At 36.7% G+C, this 20,143-nt stretch overlaps 1 protein-coding gene across 6 annotated transcripts in view; it reads right to left on the reverse strand.

Annotated features, from left to right (window-relative positions):
* Positions 1-20,143, reverse strand: part of LOC106882261 (coiled-coil domain-containing protein 73) — a 295,558-nt gene that overhangs the window by 230,366 nt on the left and 45,049 nt on the right. For 5 of the 6 annotated variants that reach the window (XM_052976425.2, XM_089341927.1, XM_089341925.1 and 2 more), the window contains exons 2-3: positions 14,922-15,055; positions 3,877-3,948 (exon numbers count right to left, since the gene is read on the reverse strand). In XM_052976425.2, the coding sequence (XP_052832385.1) occupies positions 3,877-3,948; positions 14,922-15,041 (192 nt within the window). In that variant the 5' untranslated portion in view covers positions 15,042-15,055. Of the gene's footprint in view, positions 1-3,876; positions 3,949-14,921; positions 15,056-17,271; positions 17,383-20,143 lie in introns of all 6 variants that reach the window. The other variant, XM_089341929.1, reaches the window with a different exon arrangement.

Consider the following 20,143-nt stretch of genomic DNA (forward strand, 5'->3'; position numbering starts at 1 on the left):
CACATCACTGTTACCTTTGCATTCGATTTCACTGAAGTGGACTGCCTGAACACTACTCGTCCCCTTCCGTTTCTTTGTCACCCTTGGGGTCACGTGAGTCGCCATGCAGCCCGTGTCCACAAGGGCCTTGGATGTGTTTTCCCCGACCATGACCTCAACTACAGGCAGTGACTGCACCAGCACCTCTACTCGTTCACAAAGGAAGTTTGAGAGGCAGTAACTTCCCTGTGGCTTTTTCCCTGGCCACAATTTCGGGTGATATGTCGGCAATAGTATACAGACGTCGTTGTCCCCTAATATATGATGGCAGCGAAGATAAGGATTAGTAGTGATATCATCAGACCTTTCTATGGTGAAAGAGATGTAGCAGCTTGGATTTGAAAGGTCAGAGTTGTGGCCAGGCTACAAAGCATCGAAAATGTAGCAAGCCTCATGGCGCTATGTGGGTGCTTCTGAGAGAAAAAGTTGACAAAAACGCAGGTAGGGTCGTTTAAAATATGTGCCTTCTTGTCAGCAGTGCCTGCCCTCAATTCCCTCCAAATGGCCATCCGGCCAGGCGCACAGTCGACCAATGAGAGATACATCCCCTGCCGGTAGTATGTTACATCCACTGCTAGTCATTTCTAGTTGTGCTCTACCAAAATGTTTCCCTACTCGTGCACACCCAGAGCAGGGTGGATGGATTGACACCTATCACAGTTCCTGACCACCTTTTGGATGCTCCATCTCGTAAAATCGGCCTCATCCTCCTGGCGAGATACAGGGTCCTATTCATGCCCATATGATGCATGGCATGCAGTCTCCTTAGCTTGGAGTTATTTAACCAACACAATGCAGCTACCCCTAGCTTCGATTCTTCCAGCTCCTCTAACCAGGCCTTTTTTTTTATTCTGGTAAGAAAGTCTGCCTTGTTTCTCTCTGATGGCACAAAGACCACGTTCAGTTTCAGGCCACGTTCAAAACTCGCCAATCCACTCCCCTAGCAATCTTAGGTGGCACTTCACTAACATTTCCGCAGCCCCTTTGGTTTGCACTCTCTTCTCATTGATGATCACCAATCCTACCCAGCCAAGCACGGTGGCCAAATCCATTCGGATTTTGATAGAGCGCAGCCCCTATTTCAAGGCCAAATTCACTCCCTTCAGCACTGCATCCAGCTCAGCGACATTTATGTGGTTGTAGTCGACTACTTTTCGAAGCCAGGCTGCATCCTCCACTTCGGTACCTCCAATTTCCAAAACAACTCTTATCGTGATGCTGCTAGCATCACACCATATGGTCCCATTATCTGATTTTAGCACATGCCAATGCCCTCTGACTGGGTCTTCCACTCTCATCCTCTCTAGGATTTCCCCACATCATCACCCCCTCTCCCACTTTGTCACCACAGTTCTGCCCTTCTGCTCATCTCTTGGCGTAACTGCATACCATATGCAGCCACCCTGCCATTGGGTGGTGACCTACTAATTTCCCGCACATTGAGAACAGTTCTTTCCTGCTAACATTGGTACCCAGCTCCGGGAACTCATTCCCCTCCGAAACACCAACACACCTGTTCTGTCTCTTTGAAGCTTAAGTCCCAGTGCAGCTCCTCCAGCTATTGGCTCCAGTGGCTTCACAATCAGCCTGAATTTCTTCAGATGTCTCACAAACTCTGTGTCATCTATATAGGAATTGGTGGCCCTTGTTATCTTATCCACATTTCCCAGGATGGATTTGAACACTGTCGCCATAATCTTTGACACAGAATATAGCCCCAAGCCCAGCCTTGTCAAACAATATGTCCGGCTCTTTGTATCACACCAGCTGGGACTACCACAGTTTGTCATTTACATGGTGCTGCAAATATGCTGATTTCAAGTTGACGTCCATTGCTGCTTTAGTTGACTGTCTCACCGCAAACATCAGTCGCCTTGCTACCTGTGTGACACGATACATGGCCATTCATCTCCCGAAAATCCAGTACCGATCTGACTTTGCTCTTTGTTGGCTGCACCACTGCCATTAAAGGTAGCACTCCACTCACCACCTCCTCCTTCCACAGGATAAGGACACCTTCCTTAATCCACCTCTCTACCTCTTCTTCAAACTCACTCCTGGCATGTCCTTTCAGGGTATGCTGATAGCAGTTCACCCTGTTCTTCAGTGTCAGGGGCTCCTCTTTCCAGTGCCACTCTATCGTCCACCACTGACCATCAAACGCCACTCGAAAATCCTTGTTTTCAATGGTATAGGCAGTGCAACCCCTTACAGAACTCTGCTCTCATTCACATTCCTGACTCATGGCACACAACACCCCCACAGCATCAAACGAAACCACATCTCCTAGGTGGTTGATCGCATCCATCTCTATTACCACATCAATCCCGTCTACCACATGGTCAATCACGATCATCCACGGCCTTAGTGTTATGCCTCGTACCCCTATCTCCACATCACTGTTACCTTTGCATTCGATTTCACTGAAGTGGACTGCCTGAACACTACTCGTCCCCTTCCGTTTCTTTGTCACCCTTGGGGTCACGTGAGTCGCCATGCAGCCCGTGTCCACAAGGGCCTTGGATGTGTTTTCCCCGACCATGACCTCAACTACAGGCAGTGACTGCACCAGCACCTCTACTCGTTCACAAAGGAAGTTTGAGAGGCAGTAACTTCCCTGTGGCTTTTTCCCTGGCCACAATTTCGGGTGATATGTCCAGTCTGTTTGCACCGGTAGCAAACTGATCCGAACTCTGTGCAGTCCCTGGCATTATAACACCAGCCAGTAAACAGCCACTGTCGTTCTACAGCAGGTCTCTTTTCATCTTTCACCAGCCCTAATGGACTTCTGCAACTATCATCACCACTGCCTTCTACTTGGTGTTTTGCATCAACACCTGGGCTTGAATGATGAGCTCGCTAATCACCATTTCGTTGCTGCCTGGCAACTGTTGTAGCCGCACCGACACATCATCAGGAAAGCCATTCACAAAGGCCAGTCATGCTACCTTCTCCAGTCCCTCTCCGGTGAGACCAGACAACCCAGCCAGCTTCTGTGCCTCCACAGCATATTCGTCAACCTGTTCCCCAGTCCATCTGACAATTCCTAGCTTAGCAAAAGTGGTGTACTCTCCCTCTGTGTAAGCCTCTCTCAAGCACTGCTTGACATTTGCCACGCTCAGTTGTTCTTCATTCATTTCGAGGTACAGTGCCAGCATGCTCCCCTCCAAACATAGCGCCATGAGGCTTGCTACATTTTCGATGCTTTGTAGCCTGGCCACAACTCTGACCTTTCAAATCCAAGCTGCTACATCTCTTTCACCATAGAAAGGTCTGATGATATCACTACTAATCCTTATCTTCGCTGCCATCATATATTAGGGGACAACGACGTCTGTATACTATTGCCGAAATAGCTTGCTGTGCATGGAAAATGAAAAGAGGTTTACCTACCTTCCTCTTTCGATGCCTGTCTAGCAGTAATCTCTCCAGTGATCCTGCCCTACTCTTGTCACCCAGTAAAAGCAGCTGCTATCTGACCAACCTGAGTGCAAATTCCCTGACATCTGTTCATGATGCCTCCAGTGGGCAAAAAGAGTCTGACACTCGCCTCTCTCCCCCTACTTCCTCTTCTGGCCAGTCCCTTGACCATTGACATCATGACCCTCTTCTTCCGGCTCATCCCCACAAAATCATCAACATATACATACATGAAAATATTTTGATTTAATAGACTAAAATATTATCAAGTGATTTGAAATGATTCAAAATCAAATATCACAGTTGAAAACAAATCAGTTAAAAAATAATAAACATACAAAATAAGCAAATTGGTAACATTAAATTAGGTAACTGCGAGTTGACAAAATATTTTCTATATAAGAAAAACAAACATACATAATTCTTACTGAGCTCTAAATTGGTTTTCCTCAAATCTTGCATTCTTTCTTCATACTCATTGTCATTTTTCTAAAAGAAAAAAGAAAATTTTTGTAATTAATTAAATAGATGAAAGAAATGCATAAACATAAGAAGAAGATTAAATACACAAATTGGAAGCTTTTGGTGAGAGTTGAAATAGCTACACAGATCTAAGTGTATACATTAAAAAGTTTTAGAAAAACATGAACATCATAATACCATTTGCCTTCACTTAAAAATTTTGATCCTCATACTTGCTCAAATAATTAAAATATGTTAATCCTTCACTGTGTAATTATTTCTTATACTAATTGCAGTTTCTCATGAGGATAGCACCTCTGAATAAGTTTTTAAAAACAATTTGTTCTCTAAAATGCTGAGCAAAAATTTTCTTGTAGGATAGAAAAATGTATATTTCAACTATTTCAAAGAGGAAAACTAATTACTGATCACATCATGCCATCAGTGAAGGAAAGAGAAACACAGTTACTATATAATAACTTCAAAGGACCAAATACTGGAAAACACAAAGCAACAAAGTTGAGATATTCAAAATAGCAATATTGTAATTGGATTTCCATCATCTTCATTCTTTTCCGTGTTGATTTACATTTTGAATTAGAAAGAACAAATAAAGTCAATGTAAATGGATAAAAAAGAACCTATAAAAAAATTCAAACAAGAATTTTATACAGCAAACAGAGAAATATGATGGGTCATGTAAAATATCTTTGCAAGAACTTATCCTAATCTACTTTGAAGTGACAAAAGATGCAGCTTTGGCATTAACAGTCATTTCCCCCCAAATGAAATCAGAGTAGTAAAACTATTTTCTCTGAAATTTATCAAATTGGATCTAAGAGCCTTGATGAAAGATCTTGTTGAAGCAATATTATTCTTCAAGACAACTTAATTTTTTTAGCCATCCACTTCCATTGTGTATTAGGTCGTTTAGATGTTTGTTGTGAAAAGATTCTGACCACCACCCCCAAGTGACTAAAGGTGGACTGACTCATTGTTACAAAATAAAGAACTGTGAGCAATTGGCAGTTCAGATTGGGTAAGCAGTTCACTGTGAAACATTTGATTGAGAGTGCTGAGTCTCGTGTAATAGTAATCATATTGCATTGTGTAAATATTTCTTACTCCCTGCGTTGTTAAATTATGTATCCAACACCAGGATATAAAAGTGGTGATGAGTTGTACGAAGCTTTGGATATTTAAATTTTTTTTAAATACAAAACTGAAGAAAAAATCATTTTAACATGGAAAATTTATTGTTCTCTGTGGTGCAGTTACAATAGCAACTACAACAGCAACAACAACAAAACCAACAGTTACTGGAATTAATGTTGAAGAAGTCTAAAAATACTTCAGGTTCATACTTGCCAGACAGCATAGCAAACAGAATAAGGGATTACTTTCTTTACATATTTTCAAAGATACGAAGAAATCTTCAAAACAGAATGTAAAAGTTGGTTCGAAAGAAAAAAGTATAACTATTTTTAAGAAAGTTATTCCCTACTGAACACAAAAAAATTATATTCTGCCAAAGAAGGCAGGTAAGATTTGTTTTGATGAAACAATTTTTTATCAAAAATTTCCAGTGAGAGAAGTTCCCTGTTAAATACTCACTAGCAATGTTTAAATTTGGTCAAAAAAAGATGATGAAGATTTTGTCACCTATGCCGGAGTGGTTAACAGAGAGTGTGAGAAATTCAAATTGAATGAGATGATTTTGGACATGTTCAAGGGCTTACTGCAAGTAAAGATGCAGATATACGTTCCTGGATATTAAGAAAATTAAAACAGGACCAAAATGTAACTCTACAGACAGTTGCAGAAGAGTGTCAGAGGATTATAAATCTATGACATGACACAGATAAAATTGAAGAGAAAGATTGCTCTCATATTCATGCACGTCAACCAGTATCAGATAAGAAAAAATGTCATGACCAAGTCAATGTTATGGGTGCAGTGGTCTACATTCTAAAAGTAACTGTCCATTTAAAAATATAAAATGCCTCAAGTGTGGTAAGACAGGTCATAAAAAATCACACTGTAAAACAAAACCTAAAAAACAGTTCAAGAGACAAAATCACATAAACAGGTTATCAATGACAAAAAATACAAATAACCCTCAGAGGAAATTTGTGTACATAAAAATTAATAACACAAATGTAAAGTTACAATTCAATATGGGCAGCGATATCTCAATAATTATACAGATATATGGAAAAAAATCAGGGACCTAGATTAAAAAAACTTTAAAAATTACCTGTAGTGTTTCAGGAAAGAATTTATATTTTAAGGGCTAATTGATAAATGACATTACATTTTGTGAAAAGACCTTAAAAGCCAAAGTTTTCATGTTGAATAATACAACAAATTTATTCAGAACTGACTAGATGGAATTATTTAACTTATTGGACCTCCCCATAAATCTTTTCTGTAAAAATGTGAATGGTTTTCTGCCAGTACAAATAAGTCATCAAACCAATTGAAAAATATTTTTTAGAATTTTTCTGATAAATTAGGTCTGTGCACCAAAATGAAGGTGAAGTTTCAAATAAAAGAAAATGCCATACCAATATTTAAACAAAAACAAACTGTACTGTTCGCAGCATTAGAACAGAATAACTTACAGAGACTAGAAAAAATGAAATTATCCAAAAAGTGGGATATAGTCAATGAGCATCACCAACTGTGTGCATTAAGAAAACGAATAATAAAATCAAAGCACATACTGATTTTTCCGTTGGTTTAAACAAATGTATTAAAACTGCCACTATCCGCTACCTACTCCAGAGGATATTTTTGCAAAATTAAACGGTGGCAAGATATTTTCTAAGTTAGATCTCTCTGACGCATACCTACAAATTAGAGTAGACAATGAATGCTCTAAATACTTAACAATTAACACACATAAAGGACTGTATAAATATAACAGGTTACCATTTAGCTTAAAAGTTGCATCAGCGATTTCTCAACAGATTATGGATGCAATGTTAGCAGACTGTGAATTCGCAATTCCATATCTGGATGACATACTCATTAAAAGCAAATCCTGGCACCAACACACAGAGCACATAAAGTATGTATTCAAAAAAATTAGGGATAACAGCTTTACTTTGAATGAAGAAAAGTATGAATTTTGCTTACCAAAAATAAGATAATCATTGACAGAAATGGATGTCGATCAGATCCATCAAGGGCAAACGCAATTAAAAATATCCCCCTCTAACAAATATTGCGACCTTACAAGCTTTTTGGGGACTGGCAAATTATTACAAAAATTGTATTCCAAATATGCATTCGGTGAGGGTTCCACTGAATAATCTACTAAAAAAAGATGTGAAGTGGAATTGTTTGGAAAATTGTCAAAAGGTGTTTGACAAAATTTGAAAAATATTAACATCTGATTTGTCATTAGCACACTATGATCTTGCAGCGAAGATTGTTGTAGCTTCAGATGCCTCTGAGTATGGTATAGGAGCAGTAATGCTACATAAATATAAAGATAGTAACCTGAAGGTGGTGGTTCATGCCTCACATTCTCTGATATCAGCAGAGAAAAACTACAGCCAAATTGAAAAAGAGGCTCTAGTGATTATTTTTACCATAAAAAAGTCACAGATTTTTACACGGCAGAAGCCTTCAACTACAGACTGATCATTGTCCGTCACTATTGATATATGGGTTGAAGAATAGGTTACAAAGCTGGAGTACAATATTATTATACTATAATTTTAAGATGAAATATATACCATCCAAGAAATTAGGTAATTAGTGTAATGTTATATGTGAACTGACAGTTACTTTACAAGACATAAAATTAAAATCAGAAAACGATAAATTAATTTAAAGAATGAAAGAAATACTGAAAACTAAAAGGGATAAAAATATGTGCAACACAAATGCAAACCATTTCTCAATGTGTTGATGTACACACAAAGAGGCGTAGTGCCAGTCACACTACAAAAGCAATTGTTAAAGGAATTTCACATTGGTCACCCAGGGATTTTGAGAATGAAATCATTAATGAGAAGTTATGTAAATCTAACAATGGTCTGTGACATTGAAGAATCAGTGAAAGCATGCACTAAATGGCAACCGTGACCAAAAACAGATATTCCATGGGCCAGACTGAATGTTAATTATGCAGGTCCACTTAAGGGTGTATATTACCTTGTTGCAATGGACAGTTTTTCAAAGTGGCCAGAAGTGCATCAATGTTAAAAGCCAATATCTGCAGTTACAGTAAGCTTTTTACATGAATTGTTCACCAGATATGGCATTCCTGATACCATTGTGTCTGATAATGGAACTCAATTTACATCAGATGAGTTCAGAAAACTTTGTAAAATGTTCGTCATTGAACCACTCTGCTGTATCATCCTAGGTCAAATGGACAAGCAGAGCATTTTGTTGACACTTTCAAGAGGGCGAACAATGAAGTAATGGAAGGTCTTGCACTTCAACAATTTTTAAGAGTGTATCGAGTTACACCTAATCTGAATACCCTGTCTGGAATGTCACCTGCAGAATTGATGTTTGCTAGAAAGATCAGACCCAGAAAGATCAGACCCAGAAAGATCAGACCCAGAAAGATCAGACCCAGAAAGATCAGACCCAGAAAGATCAGAAGGCAGCAAGCTGGCAGAAACAGCGCACCAGGTGAAATGCTTAGCAGTATTTCATCTGCCATTACGTTCTGAGTTCAAATTCCGCCGAGGTTGACTTTGCCTTTCATCCTCTCGGGGTCGATAAATTAAGCACCAGTTATGCACTGAGGTTGATGTAATCAACTTAATTCCTTTGCCTGTCCTTGTTTGTCCCCTCTATGTTTAGCCCCTTGTGGGCAATAATGAAATAAGAAAGATCAGACCCATCTTTGATAAACTAATACCGACTGAAAATAGAAAAAAGATGAACAACAAAAATACTTCAAAATTCTTCAAGTTAGGTGACAAAGTTTTTTTTAAACCTATAGATATGGTAAAGAAAGTTGGGGGGGGGGGGGGGCAGGGTAATTATTAAACAAGTTGGAAGAATGTTATTCATGGTTAAAGGAAAAAGTGTCAAACATAAAAGACATATCAACCAACTTAAAAAAAGATTCACAGAAAAAATAGTCATGAGAAATGAAATGCCCATGGAAGTATTGTATGACACGTTAATTTGAAACTACATGTTCTAGCACCAGAAAATGGAAAAGAATGGAAACACTGGAATTGAACCCTAAGCATACTGCCTGACTGGCATGCAAAAAGCACCATTCAAGCGTGACTAATGCTGGTGCTGGTGGCACGTAAAGAGCATCATTTGAGTGTGACCAATGGCATATAAAAAGCACCCACTACACTCTTGGAGTGGTTAACATTAGGAAGGGCATCCAGCTGTTGAAACCTTGCCAAATCAGATTGGAGCCTGGTGCAGCCTCCCATTCTGCCAGCTCTCAGTCAAACCATCCAATCCATGCCAGCATGGAAAGATGTTAAATGATGATGATAATGATGATGATACTTGGCAACAAGTACTTCTACAACCTTGCATCACATTTTACACCTTTGGTGATGTTAGTGATGGTGTGATATGTAGAAACAATTGGAGTGATATGGAATAAAGAATGTCATTCAATCCATTTTCTTTTATTCTACTCTTTATGTGTGTGTGTGTGCATTTGTGACCCCATTGCTTGATAACTTGGGTCAGTTTGGTCAATTAAACTCAAAGTGGTGCACCAGCATGGCCACAGTCCAATGACTAAAACAAGTAAAAAATAATGGCACAGCTACAACCATTTAAATTTTAAAAATTAGCCTAATGATCCACTTGGTAACGATGAAACACTGTTCTGGGTAATTATAATCAAAGTATATTTTATACTAGTGAGACCCGTGGAAATTTCATGGTGTAAGGCAAAATACTTGAAAACATTATGTTAGTATATTAAGCACAAGCAAGGAATTTCAAAAAGTATTTTTGAAATTCTGTCATTTAATCAAAACTGTACTTTTAAATATAACTGAAACGAATTGAAATGGTTCTTAGAATTTATGAAGTAAAATTCATTAACAATATTTAAATAGTTGGAAGAAAAAGGAGAGTATATTTTAGATTAAAAAAAAACCTTGTTCATCTTAATTTTGAAAAACAAAAGAAGTATAAAAAGACGCATTGTTTTTAGGATGACCCAATATATAGCTCATGCTGAGTGTGTGTATTTGTCAGTGTGTGTGTAAGGAATTTCATTAGGGTGGTATTGTGATTTAAAAAGGTATGAAAATCTTAATTTATTCTAATAGCATACTTTTCAGTTAATGAATATTTTTTTTCTCATTGTAATGATTGTAATGATGATCACTAATGTTTTCCCCCTTTTATACCTTCACGGCTTCTCCTAACATTTTTTATGTGCATAGTGCAAAAAAAAAAAAAAGATTGGCCAAAATCGGAATGGCCAAAATCGGAATTTTTGAAAATTTATGAGTTTTTCGAGGGAGGGGGCGAAAAAACTCATAAATTTTCAAAAAATTTTTTGCTACTGTTTTTTTTTTTAATGGTTGTTTTTAAGTGCATAGTGCAAAAAAAAATTAGATGAAATCAGTCCAGAAGATAAATTTAAAAAAATGTTTTCATAAAAAGCTTTCCCCCATCATTTACAAGGGTGTGGTGAAAAGACAAATTTGAAAAATCCTTGTTAAAACAGAGAAAATCCAGCTTATGCGGGTGTGTTATTCCAAAAGTTTGCAAAGGTAATCTGTAGTGAAAATTAACAGGCAACAACTTTGCTAGTATATGTATATATGTATCATTGTCTGTCTTCCATGCTGGATGGTTTGACAGGAGCCAGCTAGGTAGAAGACTACACCAGGCTACTGTCTTTTTTGGCATGGTTTTTACAGCTGGATGCCCTTCCTAACACCAACATATATATAAGGCTCAGTCTAAGTTATTTACCAAATGAGAATATTTTAATTTCTTTTCATTTCATTTCAGTTCAGCTACCTATCTATTTGTATATCTATTAATATATCTCTCTACTTGCATATCTGTTGACTTAGCTATGTATCTCTCTCTCTATCTATCTATCTATCTATCTATCTACCTATCTATCTGTCTGTTTAATTAACTATCACATCTCCTTTCCTTTCTGCCAATGTACATAAGCATTTAAACCTAATAACAAAAAAGAAAAATGAGCCTTTGTTCTGGAATACTAAAAGATAAAAGTATAAAATCCACAGCTATTTGCTAAGGTTATTTCACTTTAACTACCTATCAATATATCTTTTAATTGATAGATCTTCATGACATTGTTTCATTATGTTAAACATTTCAACTGTGCCAATGATTTGAACACACAAATGCAGAATAATATAGATCACCCTCTCTCTCTCCTTCCATGTTTTCTCTTTTAATTTTTTTTCCTTGATTCCACAATTCCCATTCCTCTCTGTCCCCCTTTCTCCTCCCTCTCTCTCTCTACATTTATCCATTTGAGTTATTACATCCGTTGGAGTAAGTGTAATACACAGATAAATTTGACAGGAACAAGAATAATATAACATTTTATGAATAAACTTTGGTATTTTACAGACAAGAAAGTAAATTTCAAATGCAGTAAAACTGAAAGCAGCAGAAAGATTGGATATTTACCCTTATAAGATAGAAAAAAACCGCCTGCTGGCAATTGCTGTTTTCACAGTTTTACTGCGTTTGAATTTTACTTTCTTGTTTGTAAAATAAGAATAATATAATTACATGGTCAACAAGTATTTTTCATCAAGCATATGTCAAGGTGTACTTAGTGTAGTTTTAATGCTGGTTCCAAATATGCAGTTAGTTTTTTGACATCATGTACAGTTTTCAAGATTAGAAAGTTTTTTGGTTCTAGCTCATGCATTATATAGAAATTCCAATTAATTATGTGTATGCATGTATTTCATTTACATCAGGGAAACATACCTTTAAAATAAACTATGTTATTCATTGCTGCATAGTTCAGATGCAATATTTCATCATCTTAAATTAACCAATCAAGTTTTATCTCATGAAATAAGTATTTCAACATCTCAAATTGTTCAGTCATAATTGGTCTGATGAAATATTTCATCAACTCAAATTCAATATAAGTAAACCTGTTTGTATCTATTTCTTTACTTGTTTTACAATGCTAACAATGTCAAAACAGTGTAGAAATCATCCTGATGTTTTTTATTGTGAAAGCTCAAAAACATACAATAACACCAGAAATCAAGAAGATTTATAAGCTATACTTTGTCCTCTTGGAAATCAAGACAAGTTATGAGCATCACATTTTATCTGCTCAGCTTGCTCAAATGGCTTATGTAACTGGTTCAATAATAAGAAGTCCATGCCTTTTGCCATTCCAATGATATGGAGGGAGCCGAAATATCATTTTAATTACTGTTATTTTTGCAAAATCAATGTCACAGGATTTTCTATGAAGAATAAACACAAAATTGTGTATCCCAATTTATATTCTGCAATGAGACCTGTGCCTCATAATGGCAGTCTGCCAATTCCAGTTCCGCCAGATGGTGGTATTGAAACATCGGATGATGATGCTGACTGTCACGATAGTGCTGCTGAGGAAGATTATGTGGCTGATGACGATAGCTTTGAACCTCAGAAATTTTCCCAAGTTGAACTGAATGACCTTGTCAGAGACCTATCCCTCACAAAAGATAAAGCAGAACTGTTGGCATCAAGACTGAAGGAGAAGTATCTGCTAGAGCACAGTGTTCGTATAACTTATTTTCGGCAGAGAAATGTGGTTCTACAAATGTGTTTTTCTGTTGAAGGCCCGCTTTGCTTTTGCAGTAACATCGATGGACTTTTCGAGTGTTTATCACAAAATCATGATCCTGCAGAGTGGCGTTTGTTTATTGACTCTTCAAAACGAAGTTTAAAAGCTCTACTTCTCCATAATGGTAATTTGAAGCCCTCCATTCCTATTACACACTTCATAAATCATATGAGAATATAGAACTTTTACTTCATGCCATTGCCTATGAAAGATACTCATGAAAAATATGCAGAGATTCAAAAGTCATTGGTATGTTAATAGGAATGCAATCAGGTTTCAGAAAATATTGTTGTTTTTTGTGTCTATGGGAGAGTCGGGCAACTGACAGATATTATTCAGAATCAAGCTGGTAGATAAGAACATCATACCAGTCAGGACTGTCTAGCGTCAAGAATACACCTCTTGTAATGTCTTATTGCCTCCTTTGCACATAACGCTAGGACTGGTGAAACAGTTTGTAAAGACACTAGGGAAGAGAATTGTCAGAAGGTTTGCATATATTGTAGAAAAGTTTCCCCAAATCACACAGGCAAAGTTGAAAGAGGTATCTTTGTCAAACCCCAAATTAGAGAAGTACTCAAAGAATGTCAACTTCAAGAGAATACTGAATGAACTGGAACTGCCTGCCTGAAATGCTTACAATTAGATCTGTGAGAATTTTGAGGGCAACAAGAAGGCAATGGATGGCATCAAGAATCTTCTGAAATGTTACTCATCAATGGGATGTCACATGTCACTGAATGTTCACTTCTTGGACTCCCATCTGTATTTCTTTGCAGATAACCTTGGAGCAGTGTCAGATGAACATGAAAGATTTCACCAGGACATTAGTGCTATGGACAAACAATGCCAAGGCTTCTGGAATGACAGTCTGCTGGCTGACTACTGCTGGACACTTTACCATGATCAACCAGATCAAGAACACTGCAGGAAATCCAAATCACAATGTTTCTAACTCTGTTGTTCTTTGTCTGTTTTGTCTGACCCATTTTTGTGTATTCACTCTTTGTAGAATGACAGTGATAATTTTTAACTCGATAAACTCATCTACTTTCTAAATATAATATGTCCTTATTTATTACATTAATGATTTCATATATACAAATATGTAAATATTTGCATCTATCTACTGAAAAACTGATAAGTGCGGCATACAAATGGAGTGAAATTTTGAAATCAGCATGACACTAAAACAAGTAAAGAAATAAATACAAATGGTTATACTTATATTGGTTTGCATTATAATGAGTATAATGCATTTAATTTTGTTGAGTATCAGAGTCAGCACCTTAAGAATTCAAGGAGTCAGAGTCAGGGCCTAGGTCTACTGACTCAATAATCCTGCTTTAATACCCCAAAAATGGAAAGGATCCTCCTGATATCTGTATATCTAGAGAAAGCTCTTACATCTCTAAACTATGAAGGTGCACTGAAAAGTTCATAAGCTGACTATGAAGGAGTGATACTAGAACTGAGAATTCTAGCAGAATTCAACTCTTCTTAATAATAATTTCATTGTTTTTTTTTACCAAGTAAACTGACACAAGGGGTCTTGTTTCATCAGGACAATGTTCCAGTACACAAGTCCTTGCTTTCAATGGCTGTTGTGTGTGACTGTGGCTTTAAACTGGTTGATCACCATCCCTATTCTCCTAATTGTCATCTGACTGCCATCTGTTCCTCAACATGGAAAAAAACCACTTGGCTGGGAACCAGTATTGCAGTGATAATATCGTCATGTCTGCTGTTGATGACATTTTTGACCAACAGGATGAAAGCTTCTTCACCAATGAGATCCAAGCACTGCAACAATGATGAAACAAGTGTGTGGACTACAAGGAGGAATTATGTTAAAAAATAAACCTCATTTGGTCAGATTCCATGAGAGTATCTTGGTCAGCCTGTGGACTTTTCAACCAACCCTAGGTTTTAAATTCAATATCAAAATTTTCTGAAATACTTGTCAATTATATGGTACTCTCATCACTTACAATAGTGAGTTGTACATACTCAGGTTATCTATTTGTAATTAGGTGAACTGAACTATTTAAGAGTTAAATATCTTAGCTTGAGATATAGCACATTAGTGATAGGCTACAACAGTCTGGTTAGCTGTAATTTTCAGAAAACTTGTAAAGAGTTTGAATGAATAAATGAATGTTTTTTTTCTCTTCTTTTTACTTACTCTTCTGACTTTCAATTCTTCAACAATCTCCAGTAATGTGTGTTGCAAGTTCAGGTAATTACTAGTATTGAATATAGCTGTCTTCTCTTCTGGAGCATGAAGTGCCTGACATTCAGCCATTATTAATCTCTCAGCTGAAAGTTAAAGTTGATTCAATTGTATTGTTTATTAAAGAATATTTAGTATTTAAACATTAACATTTGCAATTAATCACATAATTGATTAGACATATTATATGTGCATATTATTTTCAAATATTTTTTTTTATTAACACAAAGTTTTAGATTGTAGAATCTATTGTTGTTTCTTGTTCATCTTCAGGTCAGTCCTGATCATGCAGACCTATGTGATCAAAAGCATTCCATCTGTGACCATCTCATGTTTTTCTTTTTGTATGTCAGGGACTAATTAACCAATATAATCTTTATATATATAACCTTTATTTAAGAGTTTGATTTGAGATGTTTGGCTGATATTTCTGGCAGATCAAACAACTACATAAAGTAGTGGTTCTCAATTTTTTAGATATTTATGGTAAACTGGAAATAAAATTTTAAAAATCACCGCTATGCTTTGCATGGAAAGTGAAAAAAAATAAACTGTTTTAAAGTTAAAATTTAGAAAAAATATACAAAACTATTGTATACTTTTTTATTAATCCTGCTTGTACAAAAACAAAATTATGAATATCACAATTTTCAACATGCTCAAACATTAGTGTAAATTTTCTAAAGCCTTAAACTATATTTATTGCATTTAAATACCTCTTGTAGTACATCAGTGCAGGTAGATACTGTTTCAGAAATATCAGCATAGAGACTTTCTTCACTTGTAGATCAGTTATCAGATTTTATTAAATAAACTCTTGATATTGTCATTGGCAAAGATAAAAGCTCTATGTACAAGATGGTATCGAAAAGCTTCAGGATTAGTTCTGTAGCATGCCAGCAGATGACAGCACACAGTTGCATGCTCAGTGAGAGCCAGCAGTGACCTTCATGAAGCAGTGCACCAAGTGACATCATTGTGTTTACTTCGCAAGTTGTGAAATTTGTGTTTTTGTGATCATATGTATGCTGTAGTCTGTGATTTTGTCATGGACAGGAACAAAGAGCCAACATGAAATTTTATGTTAAACTTGGGAAGTCAGCTGCAGAGACATTGAGCAAGCTTACAGTGATAAGACAATGGGTTTGTGCAATGTTTTGAGTGACACAGGCACTTCAAAAGTGGAAGAACATTCCTGGAAGACAATGAGCAATCTGGAAGAACTACCACAAGCGTTACTCCTGGTAATGTGGTATTATGCATCAAGAATTCATCCCCCCAGGGCCAGGCCATCAATCGAGAATTCTTCTGCAATGTTTTGAAGTATCTGAGGGAAGACATTCAGTGAAAGCAACCAGATCAGTGGAGCGCGAAAAATTCAATTCTTCACAACGACAATGCACACTGTTCCTGAGCTCTCCTCACTCATGAGTTTCTCACCAAAAACAACATGGTATCACTTCTGCACCCACCCTATTCACCAGATTTAGCACCTGCAGACTTCCATCTCTTCCCCAAGATGAAAATATAGCTTGATGGTCACCTTTTAACACCATTGTCAAGATCCAAAGCGAATCACAGAAGGCCCTTGATTCACTTACGGAAAATGACTTCCAGGCCAGATAACAAAAGTGGCAGGAATGCTGCGCAAGTTGACTATTTTGAAGGAGATGATGTTAAAACATAGGCAAATAAGTTATTTTTTATCAAACATAACTAGACTAGGAACTTTTTGATACCACCTGTACATATTTCGCTATCTAATTAAATTGTTATAAAGATAAAAATATCCAGGTTAAATGAAAATCATCATCATAATAATAATAATAATGATACAATAATGATTTCTTTTATAATAATAATAATAATAATAATAAGGCAAGCTGGCTTAATCATAAGCATGTCAGGCAAAATGCTTAGTGACATTTCATCCATTTTTACATTTTGAATTCAAATTCTGACAAGGTCAACTTTGCTTGTCATCTTTTCAAGGTTGATAAAATAAGTACCAGTTGAGTACTGGGGTCAATGTAACCGATTTGCACCAATCCCCAAAACTGCTGGCCTTGTGCCAAAATTCGAAGCCATTATTATTATTATTATCTCTAGTCCCACTGTGTGGCACCTTGGGCAAGTGTCTTCTACTATAGCCTCGGGCTAACCAAAGCCTTGTGAGTGGATTTAGTAGATGGAAACTGAAAGAAGCCTGTCGTATGTGTGTGTGTGCGTTTGTGTGTGTGTGTTTGTCCCCCCAACATTGCTTGACAACCAATGCTGATGTGTTTATGTCCCCATAACTTACCAGTTCGCCAAAAGAGACCAATAGAATAAGTACTAGGCTTACAAAGACTAAGTCCTGGGGGTCGATTTGCTCGACTAAAGGTGGTGCCCCAGCATGACCGCAGTCAAATGGCTGAAACAAGTAAAAGAATAAAAGAATATATATTAAATTCTTTGTCTCTCTGTTTCCTATGCATTCTTAAACAGTTCAACCAAATCAAATCAAATTTTACAATGTAATAGTATTAGACCCTTGGAGTGTCAACATCTAATTTTAATTTTCATTTCCATTAAAACAATAAGATTTTATTTAAAACTAGCAGTATAGCCCAGCTTTGCTCGGGATTAAGTTGGGATTATTAAGTTAATCAAGTTCTTTATTTCAAACCAAACTAAGTAACATGACGTCAAATTTGGGCAGAATCAGTGTTGCAACTGAAGCGCATGGGTTGGGAGTTTGATCGGCAGAGGTGATCAGGTTACACATGCCATCCCTTTGAAAACACCACCGCCATCATCTAACCCTTCCAGCAAGGAAAGTAGAATGACCAAAAGGGCTCCCGATTCTCTGTGTCAGAAGCGGTTCTGTTCAGATCACAACGAAGTCTTAAGTATATATATATATATATATATATATATATATATATATATATATATATATATATATATATATACATATATATGAGAACACGGATGTTACGAAAGTAAAATGTTAATGTTCAAAACTGCAGCAGTCCATAGATAATTCTTTATTCTGTATATTTCTCATTTTGTCCTGTTCTGGCGTTTTGCGAAATTTTTCTGGAGAACATTATTTTTCTTTGTGGTTGGGTCTTGATGACCTCTTTCTAGCATATTGAATGTCCACCTAGTGGTCATCCTTTATACACGTGTAATACAATTTTTTCTGAATTTTCAGATTTGTGATATGCTAGGCCACTTGGTTTTAAATTGAATTAATATTCAATTTATCATCCTATCTATCTATCTATCTATCTATCTATATATATATATATATATATATATATATATATATATATATATATATATATATATATATATATATATATTTGAGCAACACACACACACACATGCACGTATGTACACCAATTGCATACATATTTTTTGTATGCATACATGTTCGTATGTGTGTGTGTGTGTTGCCTGTATATCAACAAAACACACACACACATCTTGCCTTATATATACGGATAAATACGGATAAATGATTTAAAATAAATATATTTTGGAAATGGTGATTTACGGTACAATACCTAGAAACGTGAAAATCAGACCACATGGGTTTGTTTACATCAATTCGGCAGTTTCCATAAAAAGTGTTGGGAAAGAACGCTAAAGAGATATAGAGAGCGTGCTCTCCTTCTCTATCTCTCTCCCTCCCCTACACACATGCCAGTTATCTCTCTTTCTTTCTTTCTTTCTTTCTTTCTTTCTTTCTTTCTTTCTTTCTTTCTCTCTCTCCCTGTCTCACACACACAGCAACATTACACACACACACATGCTGCTCTCTCACACTAACAAAAGAACTTCACATACACACCACACTTTCTGTCTCGCATACTCACTATAAAAAGATAGCGTCTATTTCTTTTTGGCAACGGGTTTTGTGTGTAATGTTGCTGTGTGTGTGAGAGAAGGAGAGAAAGAAAGAAAGAAAGAAAGAGAGAGAGATAACTGGCATGTGTATGTAAGGGAAGGAGAGAGATAGAGAGAGAGAGAGAGAGAGAGAGAGAAGGTATTTTTTCTTTTTGCTTGTTGTTTGCTGCTTACCACACAACTGTTAAGACGCTGGCAAACAAAATGTATCTCTCCTTCACCCTCCCTCTCACAAACATACAATTTCTCTCTCTCTCCTTCAGGTGCAAACTTCGAAATTGGTAAAAGTTATGGTTGAAAATCGATTTTTACAGGTATATGCGGGTACCTCTGAGAGAGAAAGTTGACGAAAATGCAGATAGGGTCATTCCAAATTTCCTCCTAAAATTGGAGCGACATGCGTGCTAATTTGTGGGCATGCATAAACTACATTCATGTACACACACATCCTGCCTTATATATATTCGGATAATCTTTCTATAGTCAACTATAGTAAAGGACATTTTATACTATCATCACCACCACCACCATGACATCATATTTTGTATATGAATGTGTTTGTGTCTGTCAGTGTGTGTGTGTTTGCATGTTCATTACAAGTTAGGCCTCAGAGAATTAAACAACATACACATCTACACATACATATACATGTGTATATGAGTGTGTATGTATCTGTGAGTGTGTGTGTTTACACGTTCGTCAACCACCACCACCACGTCACATTTTGCATACGAATGTGTGTATTTGCACGTTTGTTACATTAGGCCTCAGAGAATTAAACACACACATACATCTACACATAGATATACATTTGTGTATGAGTGTGTATGTGTCTGTTTGCACATATACATATGTGATGACTGACAAGTATATGTGAGTGAGTGTATGCGAGTGTATGTGTGTGTGAGTATACATAAATTTTTGTAACGACTGACACACACACACATGTGCGCGCACACATCTAAAGAGAGAGAGAGAGACAACAGGAGAGAGATAGGCTGTTATACAGAGAGAGATACAGTTAAAGTGCAAGATATTCAGAGAGAGTCCCACAAAAGTCTAGAAGCAGTTAACACATACATCTACACATACATATACATATGTGATGACTGACAAGTATATAATGAATATTGTTTACCCTGGGGTGTGCATGAATGTGTCTGCCTTAGTATATGTATGCGAGTGTATGTGAGAGTGTATGTGTGATTATCAATTAGTAGTAGTAGTAGCAGTAGTTGGCTGTGTCTCATGTTTCCGAGCTTGCAATCCAGTTCATT

The sequence above is a fragment of the Octopus bimaculoides genome, chromosome 25 (assembly GCF_046866305.1).
Source record: "Octopus bimaculoides isolate indiv1 chromosome 25, ASM4686630v1, whole genome shotgun sequence".
Lineage (NCBI taxonomy): Eukaryota > Metazoa > Mollusca > Cephalopoda > Octopoda > Octopodidae > Octopus > Octopus bimaculoides.